This window comes from Lagenorhynchus albirostris, chromosome 4, assembly GCF_949774975.1.
Source record: "Lagenorhynchus albirostris chromosome 4, mLagAlb1.1, whole genome shotgun sequence".
In the NCBI taxonomy this organism is placed as follows: Eukaryota; Metazoa; Chordata; class Mammalia; order Artiodactyla; family Delphinidae; genus Lagenorhynchus; species Lagenorhynchus albirostris.
In genome coordinates this window covers 29233339-29255932 of record NC_083098.1, presented here as the reverse complement: position 1 = coordinate 29255932, position 22594 = coordinate 29233339, and the positions used below count along the sequence as shown (strand labels likewise).

General features: G+C 37.1%; 1 protein-coding gene across 1 annotated transcript in view; it reads left to right on the top strand.

The window, feature by feature from the left end:
• The window catches only part of IQCM (IQ motif containing M), a 343551-nt gene that overhangs the window by 38616 nt on the left and 282341 nt on the right, over positions 1 to 22594 (top strand). The window contains exons 4-5 of the mRNA XM_060147491.1: positions 12290 to 12380; positions 16520 to 16614. Coding sequence (XP_060003474.1) covers positions 12290 to 12380; positions 16520 to 16614 — 186 coding nt within the window. The remainder of the gene's footprint in view (positions 1 to 12289; positions 12381 to 16519; positions 16615 to 22594) is intronic.

The following is a 22594-nucleotide window of genomic DNA, read 5'->3' as shown; positions in this document are numbered from 1 at the left end:
GACTAGAGATATACACCAGTATTTTCCCATCGGGTTGATTTGTGAGAGTCATTGAATTGTAGCCACATCTTTGGATTTTTGTTGTTGTTTGTCTTTTAGTTTTTTGTTTGGTTTTTGTTGGAGAGGGTAGCCCAAGAAGATCAATATAAACACATTTCTTCTGGACAATTTTGTTAAGCCTTTGGCTATGGTATTTATTTGGTAGAGATTCAGCTATTTCACTAAGGTATAACTGGCATTATTTTCCTTCTGGGAGAATAGTGTATGCTACCTAATTTGCCAAAGGCTTGATGAGTACTGTTGTAATTTATGACTGGGTAAGAGAGAAATGAATGCCTGATGGAGAAGTTTTAGGCATAGGAGTATTTATTTAGCATAATATGACTGTGTTTTGTTTTTAATATGTTGTGCTATTACTTCAAGTTTACATAATTGATATAGTCTTTTGGTAGCATTTTATCTTATGGCACTTATAACATGTTATATGTCTGCTTCATCTCCTGTGTAGACTGTAATCAATGTCATGTTCTTATAATTTTCATCATTATTACCATTGCATCACTAATTTTATTGAGCACTTACTATGTAACCAGGTGTTGTGCTAAGTATTTTGCATGTATCACTCATGCAGTCTTCATAGCAGTCTATTATCATCATAGACATTTTTACAAATGAAGATGCTGAACTCAGAGATAGAATATAACTTGCTGAGGGTCATACTGATGATGAAGTTCAAATGTATACCCCCTTGAGTCTGTCTGCTTTCTTAACCACTTCTCTGTATTATCTGTCATAAACAATACAGTATACCCACCTGGAGGATGAAATTCTGATTCCTGAAATATATCAGTTAATTTAATAATTTGTACCAATAGATATCAAATTAATTATACTTGAGTAAAATATCTTAAAGCTTATTGGAATTGTATAATTTTTGTCCTCCTCTTCATTACTATTACATTATATTTTTATATTCCTGAAATAGTTATCTATTTTTTGTTTTTTTAAAAAATTCAAGATGTTTTTAAAAACATTTCACACTATTGTTTCATACACTGAGGTCTCATAGTGGAGTTAAATTGTGCTGGCAAAACATGGATTAATTTACAGTACTCTTCTGCTGACATCATGTGGAATTACATATTCTCTTGCATTTAATTCAACTCTGCTCTTGGTTCCTGGATGACTTCTGTTTGTTCATTCAGCATTTATTGAGTACCTAATATATGCTAGGCTAGGCACTGAGGTATTTCTTCAACAATGAATGAATGACTACCATTACTTTGGGATTGATAGGATATGAACTTCTGCAAAGTGGTGGTGATGTTTCCCCCTTTTCCTATAACCTCCATTGGCTCTGACACATAGCTGAAGGGAGGTAGTTAATAATAATTTATTTGTTGAAGGGTATTATACTGGACAATAATAACTACATGAGGGTGGAGTAGAAAAATGTAAGTGAAATCTGAAGTATTCAGATAACCTGTCTAGCACAAATGTCTTTATTCCGCTTTCTGACATGACAATGAAATCTGAAATTTATTACATCTATATCTAGTAAACACATTAATTACTTCATTTATTCAATTAATATTTATTGGGCTGCTGATTTATAATGCTATGTGTGAGTTAGAAACGGAATAAAAATGTTCCATTTTAAATAGCTCATAATATACCAAGAGAAAAATTCATTCATTCATTCATTCATTATTTATTTATTAAACATCTATTATATGCCAACCACTCTTCTTGACACTGGTGATATAGTTGTGAAAATGGAGCTTATATTCTGCTGGGAGAAAATACACAAAAAGCAAGCAAACAGATAGACAAGATAATCATGAAATGTGAAGGTCACAGTGAAGAAAATAGAGTGATGTAGTAGACTGGGGACATACTTTAGATGTAAATGTCATGAAGGTGTCTCTGAGGACATCTTCTTTTCTGCTCTAATTGCTGTGGCTAAAACTTCCAAAACTGTGTTGAATAATAGTGGTGAGAGTGGACAACCTTGTCTTGTTCCTGATCTTAGAGGAAATGGTTTCAGTTTTTCACCACTGGGAACAATGTTGGCTGTGGGTTTGTCATATATGGCCTTTATTATGTTGAGGAAAGTTCCCTCTATGCCTACCTTCTGGAGGGCTTTTATCATAAATGGGTATTGAATTTTATCAAAAGCTTTTTCGCATCTATTGAGATGATCATATGGTTTTTCTCCTTCAATTTGTTAATATGGTTTATCACATTGATTGATTTGCATGTATTGAAGAATCCTTGCATTCCTGGGATAAACCCTACTTGATCATGGTGTATGATCCCTTTAATGTACTGTTGGATTCTGTTTGCTCATATTTTGTTGAGGATTTTTGCATCTATGTTCATCAGTGATATTGGCCTTTAGTTTTCTTTTTTTGAGACATCTTTGTCTGGTTTTGGTATCAGGGTGATGGTGGCCTCTTAAAATGAGTTTGGGAGTGTTCCTCAGCCATAGTTTGGAAGAGCTTGAGAAGGATAGATGTTAGCTCTTCTCTAAATGTTTGCTAGAATTCGCCTGTGAAGCCATCTGGTCCTGGGCTTTTGTTTGTTGGAAGATTTTTAATCACAGTTTCAATTTCACTGCTTGTGATTGGTCTTTTAAATTTTCTATTTCTTCCTGGTTCAGTCTCGGAAGGTTGTGCTTTCCTAAGAATTTGTCCATTTCTTCCAGGTTGTCCATTTTACTGGCGTAGAGTTGCTTGTAGTAATCTCTCATGACCGTTTGTACTTCTGCAGTGTCAGTTGTTACTTCTCCCTTTTCATTTATAATTCTATTGATTTGAGTCTTCTCCCTTTTTTTCCTGAGTCTGGCTAATGGTTTATCAATTTTGTTTATCTTCTCAAAGAACCAGCTTTTAGTTTTATTGATCTTAGCTACTGTTTCCTTCATTTCTTTTTCATTTATTTCTGATCTGATCTTTATGATTTCTTTCCTTCTGCTAACTTTGGGGTTTTTTTTTGTTCTTCTTTCTGTAATTGCTTTAGGTGTAAGGTTAGGTTGTTTACTTGAGATGTTTCTTGCTTCTTGAGGTAGTATTGTATTGCTATAAACTTCCTTCTTAGAACTGCTTTTGCTGCATCACATAGGTTTTGGGTTGTCGTGTTTCCATTGTCATTTGTCTCTAGGTATTTTTTGATTTCCTCTTTGATTTCTTCAGTGATCTCTGGGTTATTTAGTAGTGTATTGTTTAGCCTTCATGTGTTTGTAATTTTTACAGACTTTTTCCTGTAATTGATATCTAGTCTCATAGTGTTGTGATTGGAAAAGATACTTGATACGGTTTCAACTTTCTTAAATTTACCAAGGCTTGATTTGTGACCCAAGATATGATCTATCCTGGAGAATTTTCCATGAGCACTTGAGAAGAATGTGTATTCTGTTGTTTTTGGATGGAATGTTCTATAAATATCAATTAAGTCCATTTTGTTTCATGTATCATTTAAAGCTTGTGTTTCCTTATTATTTTCAGTTTGGATGACCTGTCCATTGGTGAAAGTTGGGTGTTCATTCCGCTAGTATTATTGTGTTACTGTCGATTTCCCCTTTTATGGATGTTAGCATTTGCTTTATGTATTGAGGTGTTCCTATGTTGGCTGCAGAAATATTTACAATTGTTATATCTTCTTCTTGGATCGGTCCCTTGATCATTATGTAGTGTCCTTCTTTGTCTCTTGTAATAATCTTTATTTTAAAGTCTATTTTGTCTGATATGAGAATTGCTACTCCAGCTTTCTTTTGATTTTCATTTACATGGAATATCTTTTTGCATACCCACTTTCAGTCTGTATGTGTCCCTAGGTCTGAAGTGGGTCTCTTGTAGACAGCATATTTATGTCTTGTTTTTGTGTCCATTCAACCAGTCTATGTCTTCTGGTGGGAGCATTTAATCCATTTACATTTAAGGTAGTTATCGATACGTATGTACTTATTACCATTTTCTTAATTGTTTTGGGTTTGTTATTGTAGGTCTTTTCCTTCTCTTGTGTTTCCTGCCTAGAGAAGTTCCTTTAGCATTTGTTGTAAAGCTGGTTTGGTGGTGCTGAATTCTCTTAGCTTTTGCTTTTCTGTAAAGGTTTTAATTGCTCCGTTGAATCTGAATGAGATCCTTGCTGGGTAGAGTAATCTTGGTTGTAGGTTTCTCCCTTTCACCACTTCCAATATGTCCTGCCACTCCTTTCTGGCTTGCAGAATTTCTGCTGAAAGATCAGCTGTTAACCTTACGGGGATTCCCTTGTATGTTATTTGTTGTTTTTCCCTTGCTGCTTTTAATATTTTTTCTTTGTATTTAATTTTTTTTTTTTTTTTTGAGATACACGGGCCTCACACTGTTGTGGCCTCTCCCGTTGCAGAGCACAGGCTCCGGACACGCAGGCCCAGTGGCCACGACTCACGGGCCCAGCCGCTCCGCGGCATGTGGGATCCTCCCAGACTGGGACATGAACCCGTGTCCCCTGCATCGGCAGGTGGACTCTCAACCACTGCGCCACCAGGGAAGCCCCACCATTCTTTTTTCCAGGTCACTTATCCGTTCTTCTGCCTCAGTTATTCTGCTATTGATTCCTTCTAGAGAATTTTTAATTTCATTTATTGTGTTGTTCATGACTGTTTGTTTGCTCTTCAGTTCTTCTAGGTCCTTGTTAAACGTTTCTTGTATTTTCTCCATTCTTTTTCAAAATTTTGGATCATCTTTACTATCATTACTCTGAATTCTTTTTCAGGTAGACTGCCTATTTCCTCTTCATTTGTTTGGTCTGGCAGGTTTTTACCTTGCTTCTTCATCTGCTGTATGTTTCTCTGTCTTCTCATTTTGCTTAACTTACTGTGTTTGGGGTCTCTTTTTCGTAGGCTGCATGTTCATAGTTCCCATTGTTTTTGGTGTCTGCCCCAGTGGCTAAGGTTGGTTCAGTGGGTTGTGTAGGCTTCCTGGTGGAGGTGACTTTCTCCTGTGTTCTGGTGGATGAGGCTGGATCTTGTCTTTCTGGTGGGCAGAACTGCGTCCAGTGGTGTGTTTTGGGGTGTCTTTGACCTTATTATGATTTTAGGCAGCCTCTCTGCTAATGGGTGGGTTTGTTTTCCTGTCTTGCTAGTTGTTTGGCATAGGGTGTCCAGCAGTGTAGCTTTCTGGTTGTTGAGTCGAGCTGGGTCTTAACTTTGAGGTGGAGATCTCTGGGAGAGCTTTCCCCGTTTGATATTATGTGGAGCTGGGAGGTCTTTGGTGTACCAATATTCTGAACTCATCTCTCCCACCTCAGAGGCACAGGCCTGACCCCTGGCTGGAGCACCAAGACCATGTCAGCCACACAGCTCAGAAGAAAAAGGAGAAAGAAAGAGAGAGAGAGAGAGAGAGAGAGACAGACAGACAGAGAGACAGAGAAACAGAGAGACATAGAAAGAGAGAAAGAAAGAAAGAAAGAGAAAGAAAGAAAGAAAGAGAAAGAAAGAGGGAGGGAGGGAGGGAAGGAGAGAGGGAGGAAGAAAGAGAATAAAATAAAAACAAAGTTATTAAAGTAAAATTTTTAAAAAATTATTAAAATTAAAAAGTTATTAAAGAAAAGAAAATATAGAGAAAGAAGTAAGAGAGCAACCAAACCAAAAAACAAATCCACCAATGATAACAAGTGCTAAAAACTATATTAAAAAAAAACCACTGACCGACAGATCCCTAGCACAAATGGTAAAAGCAAAGCTATACAGACAAAATCACACAAAGAAGCATACACATACGCACTCACAAAAAGAGAAAAAGGAAAAAAAAATATATCTATATACAAAAAAAGAAGAGAGCAACCAAATCAATAAACAAATCTACCAATGTTAATAAGCTGTAAATACTAAACTAAGTTAACATAAAACCAGAAACAAATTAGATGCAGAAAGCAAACCCCAAGTCTACAGTTGCTCTGAAAGTCCACCGCCTCCATTTCGGGATGATGCGTTATCTATTCAGGTATTCCAGAGATGCAGGGTATATCAGGTTGACTGTGGACATTTAATCTGCTGCTCCTGAGGCCTTTGGAAGAAATTTCCCTTTCTCTTCTTTCTTCACAGAGCTCCTGGGGTTCAGCTTTGCATTTGGCCCCAAATTTAAATTTTGGCCTCTGCGTGTAGGTCGCCTGAGGGCGTCTGTTCCTGCCCAGACTTGGGGGGGTTGGTTAAAAGAGTGGCTGATTTGGGGGCTGTGGCTCACTCAGGTTGGGGGGAAGGAGGGGTATGGAATGTGGGGTGAGCCTGCGGTGGCAGAGGCCAGCATGACATTGCAACAGCCTGAGGCGCACTATGTGTTCTCCCAGGGAAGTTGTCCCTGGATCACGGGATCCTGGCAGTGGTGGGCTGCACAGGCTTCTAGTAGGGGAGGTGTGCATAGTGACCTGTGCTCGCACACAGGCTTCTTGGTGGCTGCAGCAGCCTTAGCATCTCATGCTGGTCTCTAGTGTCCACACTGATAGCCATGGCTCGTGCTCATCTCTGGGGCTTGTTGAGGCAGTGCTTTGAGTCCCCTGTCCTTGTGCACCCCGAAACAATGGTCTCTTGCCTCTTAGGCAGTTCCAGACTTTTTCCCGGACTACCTCCTGGCTAGCTGTAGTGTACTGGCCCCCTTCAGGCTGTGTTCACGCACCAAACTCCAGTCCTCTCCCTGGGATCTGACCTCCGAAGCCCAAGCCTCAACTTGCAGCCCCCGCCCACCCCGGCCGGTGAGCAGACAAGCTTCTCAGGCTGGTGAGTGCTGGTTGGCAGTGATCCTCCGTGTAGGAATCTCTCTGCTTTGCCCTCCGCACCCCTGTTGCTGCGCTCTCCTCCGTGGCTCCAAAGCTTCCCCCCTCCGCCACCCGCAGTCTCCGCCCGCGAAGGGGCTTCCTAGTGTGTGGAAACTTTTCCTCCTTCTCAGCTCCCTCCCCAAGGTGCAGGTCCATCCTTATTCTTTTGTCTCTGTTTTTTCTTGTTTTTTTTTGCCCTACCCAGGTATGTGGGGAGTTTCTTGCCTTTTGGGAAGTCTGAGGTCTTCTGCCAGCATTCAGTAGGTGTTCTGTAGGAGTTGTTCCATATTTAGATGTATTTCTGGTGTATGTGTGGGGAGGAAGGTGATCTCTACATTTTACTCCTCTGCCATCTTGAAGGTCTCCCCCACATTTCCATTTTGAAAAGATATGTTGACCTTTGTGTGTAGACTGGAGTGAGCAGAGTCTAGAGGGAAAGTGGGAGGGTAATTAGAAAGCTAGTTTTCAGTCTAGGCAAAAGATAATGTTGGCTTAGATTGAGTTATTTTTCAAGACACATCCGCTCTCTTCCTCCTCCACCGTGGGTTGGAGTATGCTTCCCTTCCCTGGCCAGCCTTTGAGACTGACCGTGTGCTTGCTTTGGCCAATGGAAAGTGACAAGATATAACACAGGCAATAGTTTTAAATGTTTTAGTGCAGGGGTCCCCAACCCTTGGACCATGGACCCGTACTGGTCTGTGGCCTGTTAGGAACTGGGCCACACAGCAAGAAGTGAGCAGCTGGCAAGCGAGTGGAGCTTCATCTGTATTTACAGCTGCTCCCCATCGCTTGCATTATCGCCTGAGCTCCACCTCCTGTCAGCATTATGGTGAGTTGTATAATTATTTCATTATATATTATAATATAATAATAATAGAAAGGAAGTACACAGTAAATGTAATGGGCTTGAATCCTCCCAAAACTATCCCCCCATCGTCTGGTCCGTGGAAAAATTGTCTTCATGAAACTGGTTCCTGGTGCCAAAAAGGTTGGGGACTGCTGTTTTAGTGGTTTAACTTGTATGTCTTACTCCTTGGTCTGCCATGAGAAGACCATGCCCCAGGTAGCTGCCCCTCCGGCATGGCCCATCTAAGCCACATGCCTCAGAGCCTGAAGCGGAGCTGCTCTGGCCAAGTCAAAGAACCATGAGCAAGAATCATCTAAACTTATAATCCACTGAGTTTTGGTTTGGTTTGGTATGTAGCATTATTGTGGTGGTATTAGTGACACTGGAGGAAATTGGTAAATTTGATATATTTTAGTGACAGGTTATGAGTTTCTGGTTTGAGTGGGTGGCTGTGTGGTGATGTCATTTACTGACACAAGAAAGACAAGAAAGAACAGTGTTTGGAAGAGAAGACCAAGGTTTCTATTAAATACATTATATTTGAAATGCTTATTAATATGCAACTTCACGTGTAAGACAATTATATACATGGGTCTGAAATTTTGAGGACAGGTATGGCCTGGAGGATAAAGTTTTAGAGTCACTGATGTATGGACATATTTACCTAAGGAACTGGATGAAATCTCCCAAGGAACAAGTGAAGTTAACACAAGTGAAAGGGCTTATGATAGAGGCTCATGGGACTGCATTTTTTAGAGGTCTGATAGAAGAAGGAGAGAGATTGAAAATGAGCAGCCAGGTGTTCATAGGATGGAGACCAGGAGAACTTGTCACATAGTCCCTACACAATACTATGGGAATTTGTATACAGATACATCCGGTTAGGGTTAGTGTTAGGGTTAAGGTCTTATTGTATCAATGTTAATTTCTTGGGTGGATATTGTGAATGTGTAGAGGATGTGCTTGTTTTTAGGAGTTATGTGATGAAGTATTTAGGGGTGAAATGTCATACTGTTTGCAACTTTCAAATTGTCCAGCAAAAAATAATGTATACACACATATTTACATAACTGTGTGCATACACATATATCAGTAAGGCTACAAAGTATTTGACTTAAACAACTAAATTAAGAAGCTTAATTTATTAGATGAGTACAGAACAACAGTGAGAGGATGTACATTTTCAGACAAGTATGGAACATTGTGAAAACTGACTACACATTGGTCTATTAAGTAGGGGTCAATAAATTTCAAAGATTTTAGAATTATATAAATCATGGTCTCTGATTACAGTGAAATTAAATTTTTAAATAATAACAATGATAATTTAAAATCCCATTATTTGGAAAATTATAGATTATTTATAGAAAGTATGGAGGATGGATTGGAGGGTATCATGGTTGGAAGCAGGAATCCAAGTGAGGAAGCTATTAGTGTTCCAGAGAAGAGATGGTAAAGCTCTGTGTTGAGACAGTATGAGTGGAAAAGTGGAAGGGATTTGATGACTGATTGTACTAGGAGGCTGAGGGAGAGTGAGTAGTAGAGGTGACTTCTGGGTTTTGAATGGATGGTGGTGTCATTAATTGTGAGAGTGGACATGTTGATTGGAATGTCTTTGGGACATGCATATAGAGATAGTTATTCAAATTTGGCCCTTGAGAGTGGTCTGATCAAGATATAGAGATTTTGTGAAGTATCCACATTTACATGATGAATATAGCCATGGGAGTGGACCAAATCATTTAAGCAAAGGGTTAGAAGGCAGTCAAGGAAAGAGCTGTGGGGCATACACAACAAGACTACAAGTTGAGGTAGTCATAGCAAAATGAGCCCATGAAGGAGACAAGTGAAATAGTCAGAAGTGAAGGAAATTGAATGGATGATTGACTCCAGATGAATGAATGATTGATTCCAGATGAACTCTGAGAAAAACATGGTAAATAGTGTTAAGGACTAGAGTTTTTTGGTTGGAAGTTCTAATGCCTTATGTTTCATTTGTTTGATTTCATTACAAAACCCCCAAATGTTCATCACTTTACCTGCATTTTCTTTTCCCAGTCTTCCTGTCTCTTACTAATCATTTTAACCAGAAGTGATTTATAGTTTATGTTCCAGAACTGAAATTCTAGAGTTGATGTAATTGTTTTAGAGACTAGATTTTACATAAAGGGAATGGTTATGAACTCAGAAATGTTATAATTTGCCCAAAGTCACACAGTAAGTCTTGTTCCCCATCTAAAGGTTTATCTAAACTAATTAGAAGTAATGTAGGATTTTCATATGCTTTAATTGCCTTTCTAGAAATCTTCATTAACTCTATACTACTTAAAAAAATTTTATTTATTTTTATTTTTGGCTCTGTTGTGTCTTCGTTGCTGCACACAGGCTTTCTCTAGTTGCAGCGAGCCGGGGGCTACTCTTTGTTGCGGTGTGCAGGCTTCTCATTGCAGTGGCTTCTCTTGTTGCAGAGCACCGGCTCTAGGCGCATGGGCTTCAGTAGTTGTGGCACGTGGGCTCAGTAGTTGTGGCTCGTGGGGTCTAGAGTACAGGCTCAGTAGTTGGGGCACACGGGCTTAGTTGGGGCACACGGGCTTGCTCCACGGCATGTGGGATCTTCCCAGACCAGGGCTCGAAACCATGTCCCCTGCATTGGCAGGAGGATTCTTAACCACTGTGCCACCAGGGAAGCCCCTATACTACTTTTTGAAAGGGGTGTAACTGCACTTATTTTCTATTTTGGATGCAGTACTAACATGATTTAGTTAAATGGTAATGTAGAGGGCTTTCAGTTTAGCGATTAAATGGATTATCCCTAAAGTTCTTAATACTTTTTTCTCAAAATGGGCATATCTTTTGCTTTATTAATTATTGTAGTAGCACAAGCTTAGTTCCTTTAGCATCACTGTAAAATTCACTCTCTAGATATCTGGGTTGCACGTCTCCTGACATTTCCCCACATCCTTTTTCTCCTTCACTTTTCTGAGTGATTTTCATGTTAGTTATGCTGTCCATTGAGAGTGGCAATCTTTTATTAATCATTATATCCTATATCTCCTCTCTAGGAGTTAGCATGACAATTTTCACTCAGTAGATATTCCTTAAATAAGTAAAATTAAAAATATGCATATTGGGTATCCTAGTGATTAAGAATGTAGGCTGTAGGGACTGCCTGCCTGGGTTTGAATATTGCCTCTACCTCCTGCTAGCTGTATAACCTTAGGAAAGTTAATCTCTGTTTCTCTGCTTCAGTGTTCTCATCTGTAAAATGGGGATAATAATAGTACCTAATTTATGGGGTGGTTGTGAGAATAAAATATGCTAATCTGTATACAGCAAGTAGCGCACTTGGCATATGGCAGATATTTTTAAATGTTTCTATTTTTACGACTCTAACTTATAAATTCTTTCTCTACTTCTTCACTTTAATACGATATTTCTCAACTTACTGTGTATCTTTATGTAAAGTGTGTCTTTTGAGCTCTGTAGTCACTCTCCAAAGTAAGCATGGCAGAAATTATCCTTTTCCCATAGTTAGGCACCTGAGGCCCCGGGAGCTCTGCCTGGGGGCAGTGGAGCAGAGTGAAGAAGAGTGAATTTACAGTCAGAGGGATATGGGTTTGTGCCCTGGCTCTGCACCTTTTAACTTAGATCTTTGGTAAACTGTTTTCCTGTATAATAGAGAATAATCACAATACTTCACCAAAAAACAATAGAACAGTTTTGAGGTTTAAGTGTGAGATAATTCACAGGGAATGCTAACCAACACCCCTGATATAAATAGTCAATAAATATTAGCATTCTGTTTTCCATTTCTCCCAATTTTTTGTGTTCTTTGTTATACATTTTAAATCTAGATTATATAATGCTATCGACTATGCTCTTTTATTTGTTAGCATTTACAAACCAAGTAGTTTGTAAAATTTCTAAAACAGAGGGTTGAATCTCATATGTTCTCTGTATCTTTAATATCTTTTTAATATACCTGAACTAGTAACTAGAATGTCTTTAATAGATACATGACTTAATATTTTGTTGCAGTGTTTCAAACTGTGTTGGTCCCATTATTTGTACAAAATAGAAAGTAATAGGTATTTAAAAAATATTTATGTAGGTTTCTTTATAGACTCTAAGAACTAGATTTTTTAAATAGCAGAACCTTTGCCTTTTGTGGACTTCAGTCTTTCTATCAAATGGAGGAGATTTCTGGAGCACTCAGTGTTCCTATTTACATTAACTAATGATTGCGAAATTATTTTAAAATAGCAGGCTCTGCAATAAAACCTAAGCCTGCTGAAGATAAGGATGATAATAATGCTGATATGTATAAACGAGGCTTTTTGTACTCATTGGAATGTGCTGTATTCTTGCAGACATTTCTCTGGAAGCTATCTCCTTTCTGATATATGCAGTTCATTTACTCTACACTTTCAGTCCTAAATTTTAGTAATTGCAAAACATCTGAGGAGCATGGGGTGGAAAAAAACACTTAAATGTTTATTTTTACCATATCTTTGTGTTAGTAATTTTTTTGAAAAATATCATACCTATTATTAAAAAAATCTGTGATTTGCAGTTTAATTCAAAGAATGCACTTAGAACTTGAAAACTTATAGTATACAATTAAAGCTTTTCTTTTCTTTCGAATTCCAGAACAAGTTAATCTGGGTAAAATAGTGACTAATATTGATTCAGTGAGTAAAAAAATGGAGAAAGAGAAGCAACAGCACCATGCGAAGACCAGGTAATGTGTAATTGGTTAACTTATAGAAAACATACACTATTCTACTTTGCCAGTATTTGTTGACCAATTGTCATGGTTTGTCAAGTCTGTTAACACCCCATGCATGAGGCTAATTTGTCCTTCTGCTTGAGTACCTCAAAGCATATTAATTATCAAAATTTTAGTTTTCAGTTCAATTAACTTTTGAACTGGAAGATGTCTGAATAGTTAAGCAAACCATCTGGGTTTTACAGTGCATAAGCTCAAATCCAATTTGTGGCTTTCTTGAGAAAAATGCCATATTTTATGATAATATTACATAAGTTTGGTATTTTAATAGTTCATCTGCAGCTATTATGGAGCAGAGTTGTTATAATTTTTCTTTTTTAATATAATAATTTAAAGTTAGTCTTTTTCTAACAGAAGGTGAGGATGATCCTACTGAGCATAGTTTGAAGGCAGGAATTTTGAGCATTGCTTCTGCTTTCCAAAGGTGTCTGGAGATGGGTCAGTTACTTTTCTGAGTTATTCCACTAAATAACAGCATCATCTTTGGGGTAATGTTACAATTGTGTACATAATTTTTGGCCCTAAAGCTACAGATAGAACCTCTAAAGGCCCTTCAGCACAGTTTGTAGGAACATTTATACTTCTAGAATGTAAATACTGCTCTGTTAAAATGTATTTTTCAGTGGCTTGTTTTGTATTAATTCATTATATAACATGGTCAGAAATGTGGGGTAATTGGCACAGCTATAAATAATAGAAATTAGAAAAAATGTTGCTGTGACTGTAAAGAATGTCCTGGATCTTCCAACATTTATCCTGCAAACTGTGCTTAGCACTACAAGTTTTATGCTCAGAAGTAACCACTTTCTTGGCTTAAAGTGTAATACGATACTGGAATTTGGAAGAGTGGAGTATATGTACAGCTTTAATACTGAGGGTTTGGTTTTATCCATGGTAAGAGAAGATATTAATTAGGAAGGAAAATAAATGATTGTATTGGAAATATACTAGTTAAAAAAAATATTCTTTTGCCTTTACTTAAGTTAACCTGAGAGCCAGGTTGGTCTAGCAGAGTGTTACCTGCTAAAAGAGTAGTTAATATAGCAATTTAACCAAACAGTTTAGAATTTCAGCTAAACTTTAAAACTAGAAAAGCTAACTGAACTAATGTTGAAAAACTACCATTTTCAGTATATTTAGATGGGGCTGTAATCCAAGGAAGAATAGTGATAATTTAGGGAAAATTAGAGCACTCATTAATAAACCTGATCAGGTTTAACATCTTTCAGTATGTCTTTCTCAAGAGAGTTGAGTATTTCCCAAAGAATTGTTTCTTCAGCAACTGGTGAAAGATAAAGATCTCTTGACATCCTAACAATCCATGTTTAATGAAAACAAATCCTGCTTAATGAGGAAGATCAACACCCTTTGAAACTAAGAGCAAGTACTTCAATGACAGCCTGGGGTACATAGAGACTGAACTTCAATCCACTAAGGCTGCCTTGTCTTTTTTTTTTTTTTTAATGCGGTGTGCGGATCTCTCACTGTTGTGGCCTCTCCCGTTGCGGAGCACAGGCTCCGGACGCGCAGGCTCCGGACGCCCAGGCTCAGTGGCCATGGCTCACGGGCCCAGCCGCTCGCGGCATGTGGGATCGTCCCGGACCGGGGCACAAACCCACGCCCCTTGCATTGGCAGGCGAACTCTCAACCACTGCGCCACCAGGGAAGCCCTGCCTTGTCTTTATTTATAGCTAACTTATGGCGGTAACTTGTTTCCTGCCACAGCAGTTGGCTTCTTTTCATAAATGTTAGAAGTGACTTAGCCATGAGGGTATAAGCAACAGAAAGGAAAATGGAATCAGTCAGGAAATCAGGTAGGGGGTTGTTAACAATGCAGGGAAGGCTTTTGGACTAATTAGCATGAACTGCCCAACTCTTTGTGAGACCCTGGAAAGGTTTCTGTTCAAGACAAATAGAACCCAGAGAGAGGAGTTGTACAGAAACGACTTTTAATTTCCTAGAAGATGCTGTGGAAAACACTAATTTTTAAGGTGACACATAATATTTTTAGGTAGACCATAAAAATATTGACCCAACAAAAGAAATTTCCTTGGAAAATACATGAAGAAATATGATGGAATCTTATAAATGTATGGTTTTTTTTCCTTTTCCCAAATTTCTCTATGTTTGACTTGCAAAGGAAAACAAAATTGAATACTTCTGCAGTTTCAAGTTTAAGCTTAAGGAACTGAAGTTCTTCAATACACCTTTGAATTCTAACTTCAAAGATTAATTGTCATACATTAAATACTCTTTTTATTTCAATAATGATAAATGTGAGTGCATTCTAAATATTAATTTTCCATCAAGGAAATTTATTTATTATGCATTTATTTATTAGAGCTAATTTTTTAGTTAATAATATTTGGTACATTTGAAGGTATGACAACTGCATTTCTGTAAACGCATTCTGTATTTCAGGCAAGTGAGCCTTAACTTCTTCCCGTAGTTTTGTGATCAGTGGGAGTTTCTTATGTGTTACATAACAATTTGTATTTAGGTTATTCTGATCAATTTAATAGCAGAATGAGGGTACTATAAAATAATGATAGAATTCCTCATGGCATTTCACATTTGTGTTGAAACAACTCTGGTATTTCACCTTAGTGTTTGCACAATATTTTGCTTAAGTGAACGAATTGTGGTCTACTTCTGTTAGAATCTTTCATTAATAGGGAATCATTGAAAAATGCAATTAATAGTTCTAATTTGGAGATTTAACTAATAGTTAACCAGGGACTAGTTATAAGGAAGCAAAGCAAACTACAACTATGTATGTTGATCCCATTCTTGATCATATAAATAAAATTCTAGAATTTCAAATGGAGTTTTGCAAAGCTGCCTGCATACTCAAACCTCTCGTATTTTCCCTTGACAATGTGATTTTGTCATATAAGGGGTACCTCAGTTCTTTGGCCAACTGCATAAACGTGAGCACATGAGTGACAGACTAATGGATCCTATAAGTCACTCATTTATTTACTATTTATTGAACACCTACTATATGCCAGATATGAAACTCAAAAGCGGACAGTCACAGACTTTCTTCATAGACCCTAGTTTTTTGATGGGTAGAATGTTTTAAAATCCTAAAAATTTATGTAACATTTCTTTAATATTTGAACTAGCAATTGCATTTCTATACCAAAATAATGACGTGTATCTTTGTGCATTTACAAAGAAATATATTCACTATATGTTATCACGTATAAAAAATAAGCTAAAAAGTTCATGTACATTTATGTACACCTAAACATAGAGAAGGTGTGGGGTATATTACACATGTTAATCATGACAAATGGAGTGAGTATAAAGTAGTAATAAGGCGCTTAGTTCCTTAAATCCCACTGCCTGGATTCAAATCCTGGCTCTACCCATTTGTAGCTGGAGTAATCTGAACTATATACTATTTAACCCCTAAATCTCTTAGTCTCTTCCTTTATAAAATGAGTATAATAATAGTAAATATTCAGAGGCTTGTTGTGAGTATTAAATGTGGTAAGACACATAAAGGGCTTAGAATAGTGCTCAGCTCATAGGAAGCATTTAAGGCTTTGCAATTATTATTCATGTACTAGGGTAGTGAACTAGGGGTAATTTTTATTTTCTTACTTTTGCTTATTTACATTTTCTAAAGTTGCTACATGGTGCCCGTTTTTTGATTCAGCTGACTTGGTTGAAGCTCTCCAAGTCATGATAGGAAAACATATTACTTAAAATCTCTTGCAAAACAGAAGAAATAGATATGATGCATGTTCATTTTTCTGATTTTTATTAGAATTTTTCTTTCAGAAAGCAAATGTTCCTATGTTATCCCTGCTTAGATCCAGCAAAATTTGGTATTATTTTGTCTTCATTCAATAATAAATATTTATAGAGGGCCTACCATGTGCCCCTTGCTCTGCAGTGAGGGTCCTGATGATACAATAGTCATAGTCTCTGTCGATAGGAGATGAGGTTTTCTCTCCATGATTAGCATCTAATCCTGTAACATTTCTCTCCATGATTAGCATCTAATCCTGTAACATTAGTCTAGAAAGTTTGATTACTAGTAAATCACTCAAAGCTCTACCTTCATGTTTTGGAAACAGAATGGTGGACTCATTTTGTGCCTTCCCCATCATCAACCTTGGCTTGCACTTACAACCCATGACCTCCTCTTCCATGGGGCTTTTGAAAGAAAATGGTGAGTCATACTGCTTAAGTGTGGTAGCAACACAGTGACTTTCATTATTTTGTATTCATTTAAAATGCAAAGTCACACAGCTGGTATTGAACAGTCATTTCCTTTATATTTCATTTCAAATAATGTGTCACAAGATAGAGATTTCGGAAACAACCACTAATAACTAATTTTTTAGCTCCTTTATTTGAACTTTAGAGATTGAATTTTTTTTAATGTGTGTAAATATTGAAGGTTTTAGGAAATTATAAGGATAAATTCTTATAATTTTAAATGTGTCTCTATAGTTGAGTTTTTGTTGTTTTAAAAAAATATGTATTTCTTCAAAAGAAAATATAGATGACCCTCTTATGTCCCTTAAGTGTGATTGAGCAACTCTGGAACTTGGTGAGCTATGTGATGACCTTGGGGGCTGTTGATTCAAAAACTATTTTGTAGTTTTCCCTCTTTTTAACTTGTTAGTCATGTTCTTGAGCTTCAGGCTGTCATTAAGAGAAAACTCTTCTTGTAGGGTGGGACTTTGATTGATTTTGGAATGCATTTTTGAAAATTTGCAGAATAAACTCCTCCTTGGTTTCTCAAGGCACTCTTGTTTAAAATTTCCTTTATCCATCTACAATTTTACCAGCCTTTATTTGTTTGGATTATTACAGAAGGAATTTAAACATCAACTGGAGGCTCATCAAACACATTTTTATTAATCGAACCAATATTCATCCAAACTATTACTGTTTGTGAATATAGTGTCAGAATCTTGAACACATACAATAGGTCTATTTAAAATATTTGCTTCTTGTATTTGTCCATAGCTTAAGTTCTTTTAAGGCTTGATCAGATAATTTGAAGCCCCAGGGTAGTAGAATAATGTGTGGGTCTCAGTTGAGTCTAGCATTAAGTATGTATGTGAAGAGGTAAGTGCTATCAAAAATTCCTCATATGGTACAGGGTCTGGTGGTGAAATAGTTTTAATAGATAACAGTCTTAAAATCTGATAACCCTAGGGACTTCCCTGGTGGTCCAGTGGTAAAGAATCTGCCTTCCAATGCAGGGGACACGAGTTTGGTCCCTGGTTGGGGAACTAAGATCCCACATGCTGCAGGGCGACTAAGCCCGCGCGCCACAACTACTGAGCTCTTGTGCCTCAACTAGAGAGCCTGCGTGCTGCAAACTACAGAACCCACATGCTCTGGAGCCTGTGTGCCACAACTAGAGAGAGAAAACCACACATTGCAACTAGAGAGAAGCCCGCCCGCTGCAACGAAGAGCCCACATGCCTCAACGAAATTTCTGCGTGCCACAACTAAGACCCGATGTAGCAAAATAAATAAATAAGATAAACAAATAAAATATTTAAAAAAAAACCAACCTGATGACCCTGAAAACTGATGTTTACAGCCCTTAACTACGATGTAGTCAAAATTCTACTAATTGTGTGACATTTAGAGTTTATTCAGGATCATCCTAAGGGTTGATAAAAGCCTCTATTTTCAAATACCATCCACCTCAGGTAAATCACATGTGTCTTTCCCTTGTGGAGGAGCCTATTAGCCCATTGAAGTGTTTGGTAATTCTCATGGCTTTAGTTTGAAAGTAGATATGTGAGTCTTCTTTCTCTGTATATGTGGAGCTTACTATACAGGAGCTTGACCACTGTTCATTTAGTGCTAAAGATAAGATAGAAGACCTTTCTTCTAAAATATTTGTTGAGAGAATCCCAGTTACTAGCTATAGATTATTGTGAAATTGTGAGTGTAAGGCTGGCACCTACATGATATGTTTTGAGATTTGCTAAAGGTTCTAGCTGTGCAAAAATGTTCTGCTGAAATATCTGAAATATTTACTAATAGAACTATAGCTTCATGAAAGCTAAAGAATTCATATACTTATCACAGTGACTGCCACATATTGGGCATTAATAAACATTTGTTAAATGAATGTATGAATGAATGAAGATAAATTAATAGGAGAAGCCACTCAAATGGAATATACTTCTGTATGTATCTATGTGTCTGTTTCTATACAGTAAGCTAAAACTTGATAACTGATAAAAGAAAAAAGAATTTGGGAAAATAAAATACAATAATAACAGCAGTGAATATAAACATGCAAAAGAATAACACTGGACACTATCTTTTTATAGTTCTTATTTATGCTGATTTTATGTAGACTGCTCAGATACCATAAAAATAAGTAAAATGTTATGCAGTGTACTTTACATGATTTAAAACCAAATTGTTGGGCAGATTATTAGTTTTATGATGTAAGTCTCTCAATACTCATAAACCTCATGGGAAATTTAAAGTTAAACAGGCTAAAAGTATAAAAAATGGCAGTAAAAATCATTATTTCCAAATGCTACAGGGTAGCTATTCTTTTTTCCTTAAAATGAAAGTTATTTTTAATCAAGTAAGAATGGGAATTTCATCACTGCTTTGTTGTATGTGAGGTTTTTGTTTTATTTTGTTTGGTTTTAAGCTAAATTGCTCTTTTATAATTGCAACATTTTTAAAAATAAGGGCAGAAATATCTGAGGACCTGTGGCCAGAAACTTATTTTATGTAAGCTACTAGTAAAATGTGAAAAATGTTGATTTTCTTTTTGAATAACCTAGGTGTGGTCCTGGCTTTGTGTCTTGGGTGAAGAAATAATGAATATATTTTTTATGCTTGCTAATTTTTTAGTTCATTTTAAGACTAGAGTCTAAAAATTTGTACAACAAAGCCTTTTATCCACATATTATTGTAACTCTTTTTAGTAAGTTACAGCTTCACTGAATGTCTGAAACAGCCACTGAGGTCTGTTTAACAACAGAATGTTGCTTAAATTGTGAGAGAATATAGATCTTGTGGTTTTCTCTGGGGTGTATGGTAATTTACTGGGCTCTTAAAGTTGCCCAGTTTTTTTTTAGGATAAATAAATTATTCTTATTAAAGGAAAAAGGAGAGGAAATTAGAACATAGGAATTAAGACAAAGTCATGATTTCTATCCTTTTGATATATAGTATATAATAATAATATATTTATAATATTATATATGTAAATGTATGTACCTTATACTGCTTGAAGCCTTGCCTTTTAAAGCAGTATAGCACAGTGATTAAGAGTGAAGGCACTGGAGTTATTGTAGTTACTCTGATGAGGTTAGAATTCTGACCCTGCCAGTTTCTAGCTGGGAAACCTCATTCAAGTTAATCACTCTGTGACTCAGTCTCCTCATTGGTTAAATTGGGAATAATAACAATACCTACCTAAAGTTTTTTTGATAATGCTTGTGAAGTATATATCATACATCCTAGTGCTTAATAAATTGAGCTGTAATTCTTAGCTACAGTTCCCTTGATATACATAGTAAAGCATGATACACTTGAAAAGGCTTTGACCCTGTCCTAAAGGACGTATTACTAGAAGCACAAGACACACCTCATTACGACTTTGCCTTACACTATCAAAGCACTGAACTCAGGAAGTGAGGTTTATGGTTATTGTATAAACACAATCATGGCAGCCTTTCCTGGATTCAACTATTTTTGCCATTGTCATTGTTCACATCCTATTCTAGACCTTGACTCTGCCTGTTTGCCCTCCTATTTCAGTGAATTTGGAAGGTCATTCTTAAAATGATATTCCTCAAGCACACCTTTCACTTTTCTCCCCATCTTTATGATTCTAATGGAATAGGCCCATGGTAGAAACTCTTTAACAGACTTTATCAAAGAGAGTTCTAGGAAGGTGGCCATGTGTCAAAGAAGCCCACGTTGCTGTCCATAAGAACCAGTTCTCTGTGTGGCCTGGTGCAGATCCTTTCAGTTCTCTGTCATCCTCAAGGAAAGAATGAAACTGCCCTCAATGAAAGGGATGAAAGGTTAGAAAATGTCCTTTTCCTGTATGGCTGCTTCTCAGATATTAAAACCTCTCTACATAATCATTGGCAGGAGAGAAGAGGACCAATCCCCCCAGACTCTGCTCTTGGCAAGATTTCTTACCTCTCCCTACTTGCTAGGTTCACAGCCTTGAGACCCTCAGGATGAATCTTATTAAATATGTCCTTTAACTCTGTCTATATTAGTCTCCACAAGACACCAAGGACTTCCAGGTCAACTCTTATCATCAAAACCCCACTATCTATATAATTCTGTATGTCTTTCTTCTCTGAGTTTATCCCTCACCCTTCCCACCTCTGAAACCTGTTTACTGTTATCCTTGAACTGCTAGCCAGTAGCCAGCAAAAATCCTGAATCCTTAACCTCTTCTAAGTGTTCCTTTCACCTTCTTGGTCTAGTTGAAATCTGTGCTCTGTCCCCAACCCTCAGGACATTTATTTCTCTGCTGCTCTCTTAAGAGGTGATGGTCTTCTCTCTCTCTCATGCTTCATGTCTCTGGGACTGGAGATGGTGAGGTGATCTCCTTATTCCTCATGATGTTTCTAGACCATTCTCCCTCCCTCTTCACTAAATCTCCCAGCTTTGAATATCATGTCATCAAATGATATCCTTCATTACCTCTCCTTCCTACTGTAATCTATTGATTTGTATCCATTCTCTCATATCCTAAAGAATTTAGCCCTTGGATCCTTGTAACTTTTACTAGCTCTAGTCTTGTAATAACTCTTTGTGATTTTGGTATCCAAATAAATGAGCTCTGTAACTCATTGGCTTCTTGATTCCTTGAGTTCTTCTCCTCCAATGAGTTTGGTGCCTTTCATACTATATACACATATGTATGTGTGTATATATATATATATATATATATATATATATATACACACACACACACACACACACACACACACACATATACACACATATACATATATATGTGTGTGTGTGTGTGTGTGTGTATATATATATATATATATTCTCTGAAAGTTATGGCCTAGAGACCTTTGAAATAGTTCCAAAATCTCATTTTGAAGAGCACTACCAGTCAACCAGACTACCTTCTAAACTCCAACATTTTTTTTAACTCCCACTGGGTGTCTGGGGGCCCCCAGTGTTCATAGGCCTGGAGATTAATTTTTGAATTTTTTCTCGAGCTATACTCATTCTCTTGGTAATTTTATCTAATCCATAGCTTTAACTACCATTTATATGCAGATGACTCAAATTTATATCTCCAGCCTGGTCATTCTCCTCAATTCCAGCTCACATTCAAATGCTTAATCAACATTTCTGCCTGGGTTTTTATTACGCATTTCGAACTTAACATGTCTGACTCAGGAACTTTGTACATGTTGTTTTCTGCCTGGAAAGCTCTTTACCTTAGACGTCACAGCATCACTCCATTACAAATTCTGGGCTTTGTTCAGATGCCTTCAGATCAGTGAAGCCATTCCTGACCAGCCTATTATAGTAGCAACTATACCCCCCACCCAGCCCCATTTACCAATCCTGCTTTATTTTGATCTCTAACATTTAAGTCCTCAGGACATATTGCCTACTTACTTATCTGGTTTTGTCTACTCCTGCTATAATGTAATCTCCATGAATGCAGATAGTTTTGACTGATTAATTCATTAATAAATCCCTTGGACCCAGAATCATTCCTGGAACATAGGAAGTGCTCACTATATTTTGTTGGATGAATGAAGATAACTGCTATTTTATTTTCTAAAAGAGTGGTAAAAATTTTCATGTTTATTTTTTCTATTCAATGAGGAAAGTTATCTAATTTATCAGAATAAATATTTTCACCAATGGAGCTCAAATATGTTTTTGTCATTTTGAATAAAAAACTTACAGCTAGAAAAAATACAGCTGTGTGTGTGTGTGTGTGTGTGTGCACGTGTGCACGCATGTTTCTGAGCATATCGTGAACAACCATGTAAGGAGAGACTTCTGGGTACAGGACACCTAAAATTTCTACTTAAATATTAAAAAAATAACTTTAGTAACCTGGCTGAACTGCCAGGAAAGGACAAAAATAACAAAAGCAGAAAATATAAGAAAGCCTGATTCCATAGGGGTTTAATGTTCCTTAGAGTAAT